Raw genomic sequence first — 11,160 nt, 5'->3', positions numbered from 1 at the left:
TCAAAACCCAAAATGATTTAATGAGACAAGGCAAGGGAATTAAACACTTAGAATGTCAAATTTTAAAAGAAAAATAGCTTTTTATACCTGAATGTTTAATTTTAGATCGAACTATTAGATCGTATCCAAACTTATCTCATGAAATAGATTATGTTATAAGTTTCGTTTGGGCAATTAAATTACTCCAATAGGACATTGAGTGTGAAAATGGCGAATGGTAAAAGTTCGTATCAAAATTTTTAATTATGACATTAGAATTTGATACATGTGCCGCGGCGCATGGTATGCAAACTGCAATGCATGACACAAAATCAAGGTATATTGCTTTGTGTTACATGTCATAGTGCATGTGTTGTAAGTCGCAACACATGACACGTTTCTTAGAAAAATAATTATTGATTCCTTGAGTTGTGGGAATAGCATTTACATTTCTATTAGCCTTTTTTATTGAACATATATTTTTAAAAAGTTGGGATCCTGCATTTCAAAAACAAACTAAGGTGTATGTTTCTAATATTTTATTATATTGTAAATTAAGGTGTGATATGTAAGTAAAGCTTGGGATAAGTATTGGAACTTTACATTCGCACCTCCTATAAGGGAGTGCAAATTTGGACCATTTAGATTTAATTTTTTATTTTTATTTTAAATTTAAATTTATTAAAATTATAAATTTATAAAAATTATAAAAAAGCTAATAACTTTGCTTACCAATTTAGAAAGTCTAGATTTAATATAGATAGTCTAAATTTAATACTCCCTTCATTAAAAAATATAAGGCATTTTTAACCGAATCTCACTCCCAATAAAATAGTTACCTACTTTTTAACTAACCCTATTTTTTTATATTTACTTCTATTAAACACCATATAATAAATATAAAGTCATTATTAATAGAGGTACTTTTGAAAAAAAAAGATAATGATTACACCTCGAAAAACTAAAAATGTCTTACATTTTTAACACTTAACTCCTTAAAAAATGTCTTTATTTTTGAATTAAAGGAGTATTAAAATTTTTTAATAAGTTGACTACCCTATCCAGAGTCTATTTATACTGTTCAAAGTATATTTAGATACTTAATTTAAATTTTAATGTTAAATATAAACTATTCATATTAAATCTAGACTGTTACATTGATGAGCATATTTATTAAATTTTTAAATAATTTTTTTACATTTCATTTTAATAATTATATAAATAAAAATAAAAATAAAAATATTAAATTTGAATTGTTTAGATTTGTACCTCCCATAGCTTCTTTCAACGAAGGGAAGCCAACTTCAGGAGGAAGAAGGGCGGCCATGGTCAAAAATTGGAAGATGAAGAAGGATGAGTGTAAAATGAGTTGGAAAAGTTGGGCATGCTATGTAAGCAGAATTTTAATGAAGCAAACACACAAAAAATGAGGTGGATTCCATATGGGCATGCCACCTAAAAATAATAAAGTCAACCAATGGTCAAATATTTGGATCTATCAACTTAAGGTAAAATTATACTATTTTTAAAAATATCAAGGCAATATTGTGCTTTTAAATATTTTATAATACCAATTGTGAATAAAAAATTTTTTGAGATGATTTGTACTTTAGTCTAAAGAAAAAAAAAAACATGAGGGAATTTGGGATGATGGTAGTATATCATCTGTCTGCTGCACATTGGAAAAAAGAAAGAAATCTGAGAAGTATTGTGAAGTTGGGTAATAAAGAGGGAGAATATCAGCAAAGAACTCTAGAAGTAATTTAATTTCATATAAAAACTGTTAATAAGTAAATATTAACAATTAATAAGTAAAGTTTTTGTTTTAACAATTATTCAATTCAATTCATCTACATTCTTATTAAATATTAAATTCTTTTAAAAGTCCTTCATTAAAATTTCGAAACACACTAAAGAAACGTGTAGGAGGTCTAGGTGATGATAATACATGACCGGTTATACTTACATGTACAAAGTTACATGTCTAAGTAATATTATAACAAAAATTCTGTATATTATAAATTCTTGGAAGCCAAATTTTTTTTCGAGAGAGTCACATTGCAGTTCCATAAAATCTGAAAAAAGTACTAAAGTCTAATTCCTTAAAAATGTAAATAATTTTTCCAATATAATTACCGAAATTCCCTAGTGCATTAAAAGGGAAAAGAGCTAAATGTAATTGGATAACTTTTTCATAAACTGTATAAGAAAGATAAAAAAATTAAATTCATTTCAAATGCTATACTAAATTATTTCTTATAACATTTAATTTAATTCACGACTCGGAAATATTTTAAAAAATATTAAAATTAAAGCTAATAATAAAATATTTGAATAAAAAATAACAATAAAATTACGTAAAATCTATTGATGTGGGCAAAGAAAGACAATAAGACTATTAAATAGATTTTTTTAAATATTCTAATAAATACTTTCTAAATTTTTGGCCAAAAAAAAATTTCTAAATTGATTTTGAGCAGAATCATAACTATAATTAATTCCATAAGCGTTACGCATCAAGCCAGTAAAGAGAGGAGTAACGTTCATTTCTATCACAGCAAACACGCGCGACTTCTAGCTGCAGGCTCAGCCAATTAAATATTATGAAAAAACATAATTTTAAATTTTTATATTTTACTCACATTTTATTATTAATTTTTATATTTTTTTACTGTTTTTATTCCTATATTTTTATATTTTACTATTTTAGGCCCATATATCAATAAAGTAAAAAAACTTTGAAAGGATTTAAAATAATAAAAAATAAACATATAAAGATAAAAAAATCAAAAAAAGTACAGAGATTAGCAATAAAATGTGAACACTATTCAAGAAGTTAAAGTTATGTTTTTCCAATGCCAATCAACAAAAGAAATTCCACGTATCTCCTCTTGGTGGTGAGTTTTCAAGTCTCATATGGTTCTCGAGCCTAGACAATATCACAAAAGCTGTTATTTATTTAGTGTCTATTTAAATTTCAGTTGGATATAACAAATTAAAAAAATAATTAATTAAATAATAAATTTTAATCATAGTTGATTATGTTACAATATAATTTATTTGGATATTATTTTTTTAAAATTAATTTTAATAAAATTGAAGATGTTTGGATAATTTATTCATAATCAATTTTAGCTGTATAAGTTACCATAAAGGATATTACTTTTTAAAATTAAATTATTGATAAATTTGTATATAATATTATTAAATTTGTTAAATTTATTTAAAAATTAAAATATATTACTTAAATTATATATATGATTAATTATAAAATTTTAAATTATATTAATATTAACAAATTTAATTTACATAAATGAATAACTCCATCTATCTTAGTTCAAATTAATTTAATAAAAGAGAAATATTTAATTTTTAAATACCAAACATCAATTTTATAATAATTAATGAAGATAATGATATACAAATTGATTTCTAATGACATTATGAATAAGAGCAATACCTGACAAAGATGTTAAACACTGTCTGAAAATTTTGGCAATATAAAAAATATAACAATGTAATAAATGATACAAAATCTCTTTCTAAACCTTTGCAACAATCTTTATAATGACCTTCAATTTTAAATTAAATTAATTTTCCTCTATCAACTAATATTTTATTTAAATTAATTTTATAACAAGTACTAAGTAAAGGGTAGTGGTTGACAAAAACTTATGCTATAATTTTTTGAGAATACAAAATTTAAATTTTACTAAAAAAAATAAAAGAGAAGAGAATTTATTTTAGTTTTATTAAATTTTGTATCTTTCTTATATTTTTTTGGGCCTTTCTTGTCATTTGCCCGTATTTGTTAGATAATTTGAACGCAGAAGCTGAGTGGATTCTTGTGGAAAAATCGATTAGTGTTTGGATAATTTTGGCAAAAATCGATTTTTGCCCCAAATAATCGATTAAAACGCTATCCAAACACGCACTCAGTCATTCCCTCGCTTCAGGTGCGTTCAAAATTCACACAAACGACCCAGCGACCAGCATCGCCTTCGTCATTACATCGCAGCGTTCTCTCACTCACACACTCTCTGTGAGTATCTTCGACTCCATGATATGCTCCTTCGTGAAGCGTGAACTTCGATTTCTCTTCCGATTTCTACTGCGTTTTGTCATCCGATCCTTTACCAGAGCCATGGGTTGCTTCCTCGGCTGCTTAAGAGCCGAAGACGATGACGATCGCCTCCTCCCTACGTCTCAGCAGCACAAATCCAGGGTAGGGTTTGGAACTTCTCCTTCTTCACTCTCATTTTTCCAAGCATTTTGACGAAACCTTCAGAAATTTGTATTGTTGGAAATGTAGAATTTCCCTTCGTCATTTGTATCTTGTACCGGAGTTTTAAGTACTATTTATGGCTTTTCTTTTCGTTGATCGCGTTGTGGTTCTTTCCTGCTAATATTTTCGCGTTTTGACTCAGCACTATTAGTTTCGTTCTTCTCTGCTTTTCGTTGCTGGACAAGTGAAAATTCTCTTTCCTTCCATTTTATAGTTCTGTTAGATTGATGGAATTTTCTTCATTGCGTTGTGGTTTTAAATACCATTTATGCGTTTGCTTTTCAAAGTTATGAACTGATATGCCTCTCAGTATTTTGGTAAGTTTCTCTCGAGCACACCTTTCATGGCTTAAATTTCGACTAAATTGAGTGCTCACTTAATTAAAGGACTCAATCAAATTACGAGAGATGTCTAATATTTTTTATTTTTGGTGTTTCTGTTTTTACTGTTTGTAAACCAGGGACTTGTGACATCTCAAAATCCCCTATGTTTATTTCTATCTAAAGGTATTCCTGATGACTCACTGTTACCTCTTCCTTTAGGTTATCCTGAATCTTACCACTTTTCTTATGTTTTTTTTTTTTTGGGATAAAATTTAGCTTTAAAAAGAAAAGAAGCTTCGCTGCGTCTTGGTAGGGACAATCTTGGTTTCGGATCTCAGATAGATGACAGGGGGCTCAAGGAAGAGGTACATTGTTATTTATAGTATGAAGCTATATATAATATCTGTTCTATGATTCTTCTTAGATTACAACTCTTACACTTCTAAAGTAGGAGCTTTAATCAAATGGCTTTAGTTTGTGCTCTCATGGACAAGTCTGAATTACTATGATAAATACCACAGAATAATGATAAATACTCGAACTACAACATGGCCGATTTTGAGAAATCATGCAAGCCACAGACTTCATCATAATCCTCAATCACTCAATGGATAATATTTGTGTTGAATCTTCAGCATCTTCTTACCAAGCTGTTTTGAAATTTCTTATTACTTTTCCACATCAAGAGATGTTTGTGCTTAATAAATTTCCAATTCTCTCCACCATCTTTCCCAATATATTGGGAAATTTTCTGGCGATGACTGAGTTCCATGTTTTTTTTTTTTTCTGGTTATGTCTTGTATGAAGTATGAACTATTCACGCAGGCATTATGTGTAATTGCTAATATATGCAGTTTCAGTTATAAAAAAACCTTTGCAAGAGTAGCAAATCAAACTAATACTATAATTGCGATATTCAACCAAAAAGAACTATAAGTAGCAAAGAAATAGAGAATTCCCTGGCTTGTGGTTGAAGGAAGTATGGCAAAGAAATAGAAACGGAGTTACAGTAATAATTAACCTTAGCAATATAGTAGCAAACCAACACTAGAGTAGCAACATTCAACCAAGAAGAGCTATAAGTAGCAACAAAATAGAAACACCCCTCAGAAACATTCAACCAAAAAGAGCTATAAGTATCGAAGAATTAGAAACACTCACTTGGCAACATATTAGCCAAAAAGAGCTATTAAAGAAAGCCAGAATACTCTAGGAAAATCTACTCAAGAGTTCTCATTCCATCGCAGAGTTATAACCCCTATCTCTGCTCCTTTAGTGAGAGATGGATCTGCTTGTAATGTTACTTTTCTTCCGCCCCACTTGAAAGTCATGGTCATTGGACTTCCTTGTATTGCATATGAGCCAAGGCTTCTCAACCACTGACCACCCAACACCACGTCTGCAGTTCCTAGCTTAGTGGGAAAGAAACTCTGTTCAATCTCTATGCCTTGTGCTCTGAGAACAACTCTCCTGCTTACTTCTGACCCTTCAGCTTCAGGACCAAACCCAAAGTTTACCCAAAACCTTTCAGTCCTCTCCACTGGTATTTTTAATGCAGTAACCACTTCTTTTGAAATAAAATTGTGAGTAGCTGCTGTGCCAATCAATACAATCACCTCCCTAGAGCCAATCTTCCCAAGAAATTTGAAGCTATGTGGTTTGGTTGCCACAGTCTGATTCATTGGCAATTTTTGACTCTCTCCCATCACACTTTCTTGTTCCTCCTCTTTCTTTATTTCCTCCTTGTCGCACATTTCACCTTCCTCCTCACCAAGTAAGTTCTCATTTGGATCCATAGATCTAGGAGCCATCTCATCAAATGAGTTGGATTTTGAGCGATTCCCATAACTCCTTCTGGGCAGTTTAACCTCCTCCATCATCTCTGAAATCTTGTTTTTATCTTCAATTTCCTGAGCTAACGACATCACACGATTCAAATCCCTTGACCCAATTGATTTCACTACAGCTTTGATATCATCATTTAGCCCATTGACGAACATGCATCTTAACATCTCATCTGGAATGTCTCTAAGGGATGCAGAGAGCAGCTCAAATTGCTCTCTGTAATGTGCTACAGTAGTGAATTGCCTTAAGGATAGAAGCTGTTCATAAGCTAAGTCGCCTTTAGTGGTCTGGAATCTTTCCATGAGTTCCTGTTTGAACATTTCCCAACACTGAATAGGGTTCCTAGCTTCCACCCATAGAAACCAGTTTAGTGCCTTACCCTCCATGTTCAGAGTGGCGCAAGCCACTTTCTCTCTATCCTCAATGCCATAGAGCATGAAATATCTCTCAGCCTTCAAAATCCAGCCATATGGGTCGTCTTCACCAGAAAAAATAGGAAACTCGAGGCGGTAAGCCCCCGGACAGTTTGGCACCATTTTCTCCGCTTGTAGATGCGACTTACCTATCTCTCTCTCTTGTTTTCGAGGAAGTGATTCGAGCATGTGCATTATTAAATCTCTAGCAGCATTTATCCTAAATTCAAGCACTCCGAGCTTCTCATTCAAGCTTGCCATCTCTGTTCTCACTTCACCCGCTTCTTGTTCTAGAATTTCGATCCTAGTACCCATATCGAACTGACCCAACCCTAGGATAGTAACAAATTAACAATGCAATGGAATCTAACTACAGTAGCAGAGCAATGGAAATACCTTTGCGATGTGGTTGAAGGACGGAAGTTCTCAAACTTTTACTTGGATAGCCTCTTACACTCGGCGTCCGGTTCAAGGGAGGAAAGAAAGGTGGCAGGGAAAGTGGCAGAGGAGAGACTCTTCGTCCGTTGTGCGACGTGGTTCCGAAGAAACGACGCTGTTTCTAGCCGTCAAAAGCATTCACACAATTACCACCATCAAAACTTTTGGTTGTTAATTGAAAAAATAATAATAAATTTTTTAAATATATAAATAATAATTTAATTCTTTAAAATATAATAATTTTTTTAAAATTTTTAGAGAGTTTTTTATCATTAATAAATTTTTATAAATTATTAAATTATTTTTATTAAAGATAAATTATTTATAAGTTTTATTTAAATATTTATAACTTTTTTCTTATATTTCAATAATGCATTAATAAATCATAACTTTATATGTTAATTTTTATATGTTGTTACATTGTTATGAATATAAGAAAAAAAGTTGTGAATATTTAAATAAAACTTATGAATCGATTATTTTTAACAAGGATAATTTAATAATTTATATAAATGTATTAATCATAAAAAATTTTTAAAAATTTTAAAAAAAATTATAACATTTTAAAAAATTAAATTATTATTTATATATTTTAAAAGAATTTTATTTTCATTTTTTTATTAATTTGGGCAGCCTTGTCAGAAAGCAAAAATTTGCTTTTATAAAAGTTACTTTTTTAAAAGATGATTATGACAAAAATAAATTCCTACTCATGATAAAAAAAATCTAGCCCATATCTCGAAATCTTGCCGAATTTCTAGCAATTAATTGGGAAATATAACTTTCGATATTTATACTTTATTAAATAGAAAAGAGAAGATAATATCAGGATAAATTTATTTAGTGAAACTATTTATCAAAAGCATTCTCACGGTCACCGCCGTCAATACTTTTTATTGTTATTGGGATAGCTTTATCAAAAAGCAAAAGTTATTTTTACTGGTAAAATTACTCTTCTAAAGATGATTATGATAAAAGTAAATTTGCGTGATGGAAAGGGGGGGGGGGGAATCCAGTCCATATCTCGAAATCTTGCCCAATTTTTACCAATTAATTCTATCTCAACAACCTGTAGGAGATGGCTAACCTTGTCAGGTTTGTTTTTTTAAACCTGAAAATATTCAAGACTGGACTACTATTTTGAGGTATAAAATGATAAACTCTAAAATTTTAATATAAAAGAATTAAATACTACGTATAGTCATACATTAAAAAAACTCTAACCTCATTTGATTTTGATCATTCTGATTCTTTCTCCCACATCCATCGATTGACTAACTGACCAAGTACGCAGCTAGCCACCTTCCTTTCCTTTACTCTCAACTATCAAAACTTAACTGATGATGCTAGCAAAGTCTACTTATCATCAAAGTTGATTTTATAATGTTACTATTTTTTATTAGATTTAAATTTATTGTTGAGTGGATTGATTTAAATTTATTAGATAGACTTAATGTTATGTATAATAATTTTTTTTAAATTTTAAATATATAATTTTAGATTTTTAACTTCAGCCCTGAGGGTTAGAATTGAGTTGTGTAAAATAGAATCCTAAAATATAATCAACTTTGAAAGAGTCTGTCCGTTTAAGCCCTAGCCCTTCAAGGGCCGACATTAAAAGCAGTCTCCAGCAATAACTAATTAAATAAATATTATCTGCAATTAACATGTACTTTTATATTAATAATAAAAAATACTAGTACATACTTTCTCCATTTCTAATTATAAAATATTTTTAGATAAAATTTCACATATATTATTAAATATATTTACTACTTACTTTTTCCTGGCCACAATATATGATATCAGTTACTACTTCAATATTCCAAAAAAATTAGGTAAAACTTTAATCTTTTAAAAAAATTTACTACATCTTTTCAATTATATTCTTATTAATATCTTATATAAGTACCTTAATAATAATAATAATTGAAATGCTAATGCATCATTTTTGTCAAAAATAAAAAATAAAGTGAAAGTATAGTTGGAAAAAATAATTATAAAAATTACCTAATTCTTTATAGTTTGAATTAAACAGGATTTTTAGAAGATATTATATATTGTAATTTGGAGGGAGTATATTTTAATGATTTTGGGATATATTTCCTCTTATTTTTATTATACTAGGCTGCTTTCTATAAGAATGTTTTAGTTCTTAATATAAGTTACTTGTTTTATTTTAAATATGCCTCTTTTTGTTTCTAAAATTTTTGGTATCTCAATGACGTAAGTATGTAACTAATTTTTTTGATGATGTGAGTTTGTTGTATATGACTTATTGTAAAGATAGAATGAGTACTTTATTTATATATATATATATATATATAAGTTTTGCATGCACATATATTCTTAAACATATGTGTGTGTGTGTGTTCGGTAAACATATTCTTATATATATTTTAATTTGTGTGTATTTATGTTATGGCTAGAGATGTGTTCAATGATTCATTCACTACATGTTCTATTGTAATAATAATGGTAAAATAAGTTATGATATGCTTTGGCTGGGATCAGTGGGTGAAAAATGACATCGTTTTTGGAGACACGCCTACCCTGCGAAGTGTTTTTGGGCGACTTGTTTACTGTTATGTTTCAGTTTCAGTGTTCTTTTTAATAACACTGCAGATTAATTAATTTATATTTATATAAATTATCAAATTAAATTCAATAACTTCAAATAAGTGTTTAAAGAAGCTACTTTTCCAAGAATTCCATGCTTCCATCTTCTTGGCTTCTAATTAATTCTAATTTTGTTGGCCAATTCTTGAGTTTTAATTTATCTGGGCTTTAGTCTTGAGGCCTAAGTGATCTGTTTTTAGACTTGTTAAATTGGATATGGATTCAGAGTGCATAAGTATACTTATTTAATAAGTATTTTAGTTACAGCAATTAGACTTCATGAATACTTAAAATTATCCATATACATTTTTTAAAAAAATTCAAAATAATTCTTATGATTAAAGTATTATTCACATATATGCTTTCCTATAAAAAAAATTTAAGATTTGATACTTTCTAAATATATATAACAAATTTATTATAATTGTTTGATTAAATTGAATAGTTGTTATCGTGTTATATAAGACACTCATTAAGTAAGTAGACTTAAATCATTCATGGATCAAAATCCTGCAAGGTTGGGGTCCCAGCATAAGCATAGAAACTAAACTCACTTGGATGTAACCTTGTTGGAATTTTCCTGTAAACTTGTTCTCAAACTTTAATGCAAACCAATTATGATGAATAAACAATAATATCATTGCATATAAAACATTCTTGTGGATTCTGTTTTGTTTATATAATTTGACTTGATTATTGTGCATATAATTATGACACTCTCTCTACAGGTAACGTCTCTGAAAACCAGCGATTCCTCAACGTCTGACAAATTGAAAGTGTTACCTCGTGGAAAGATTCTGAGTCTTCAACGTTTCATTCTTGCCTTCCCCACACTCTTTCGAGAAACTTCAGCTGGAGGTTCAATCTTCGATCCCTGCAACTCCAATAAAAGTTTTGGAAGAAGGGAAAATGGCAAGGATTCTTCAGCGCGTACACCTTGCAGGTAATATATATAATATATCTATTTATATCGTTCTTTTTGAACTTTTTTTATGCTGATATTGAATAACAATGCACCAAATTGCAATGGACAATTCAAATTATCTCAAAACAAAACAAATCTGATTAACATAATTTAATCAAATTAGTTAAATTTAGGTAATGCATACGTGCTTATCAGCTTATGTACTTGGGCCACATTACCGATCAACGGTGTGCACAACATAGTCTAATAAACAATTAATATGATTAAATGAGTTTTTAGTCAGTTCTCATTGCAGGCTAAGCTTTCATCTCTTATGACACAATAGAAAAGAAA

The 11,160-nt window shown here is 29.4% G+C and overlaps 2 protein-coding genes across 2 annotated transcripts; one reads left to right on the top strand and one right to left on the bottom strand.

The window, feature by feature from the left end:
- Positions 1 to 3,947: 3,947 nt before the first annotated feature.
- On the top strand, positions 3,948 to 5,352 carry LOC129300676 (protein JASON-like). The gene is made up of 4 exons (XM_054939253.1): positions 3,948 to 4,204; positions 4,725 to 4,770; positions 4,864 to 4,952; positions 5,109 to 5,352. Exons 1-4 carry the CDS (start codon positions 4,040 to 4,042, stop codon positions 5,178 to 5,180), a joined length of 372 nt encoding a protein of 123 aa, XP_054795228.1. The 5' UTR covers positions 3,948 to 4,039; the 3' UTR covers positions 5,181 to 5,352.
- A 228-nt stretch (positions 5,353 to 5,580) lies between these two features.
- Positions 5,581 to 7,366, bottom strand: LOC129300675 (uncharacterized). Its single transcript, XM_054939252.1, has 2 exons — positions 7,242 to 7,366; positions 5,581 to 7,177 (listed from the first exon to the last, which is right to left on the bottom strand). The coding sequence occupies exon 2, from the start codon at positions 7,158 to 7,160 to the stop codon at positions 5,811 to 5,813; it is 1,350 nt and encodes a 449-aa protein (XP_054795227.1). The 5' UTR covers positions 7,161 to 7,177; positions 7,242 to 7,366; the 3' UTR covers positions 5,581 to 5,810.
- Positions 7,367 to 11,160: the final 3,794 nt, after the last annotated feature.

This window comes from Prosopis cineraria, unplaced genomic scaffold (assembly GCF_029017545.1).
Source record: "Prosopis cineraria cultivar Desert tree isolate PC_DT_omini unplaced genomic scaffold, ASM2901754v1 PC1699, whole genome shotgun sequence".
Lineage (NCBI taxonomy): Eukaryota > Viridiplantae > Streptophyta > Magnoliopsida > Fabales > Fabaceae > Prosopis > Prosopis cineraria.
This window is presented reverse-complemented; position numbering and strand designations above follow the sequence as displayed.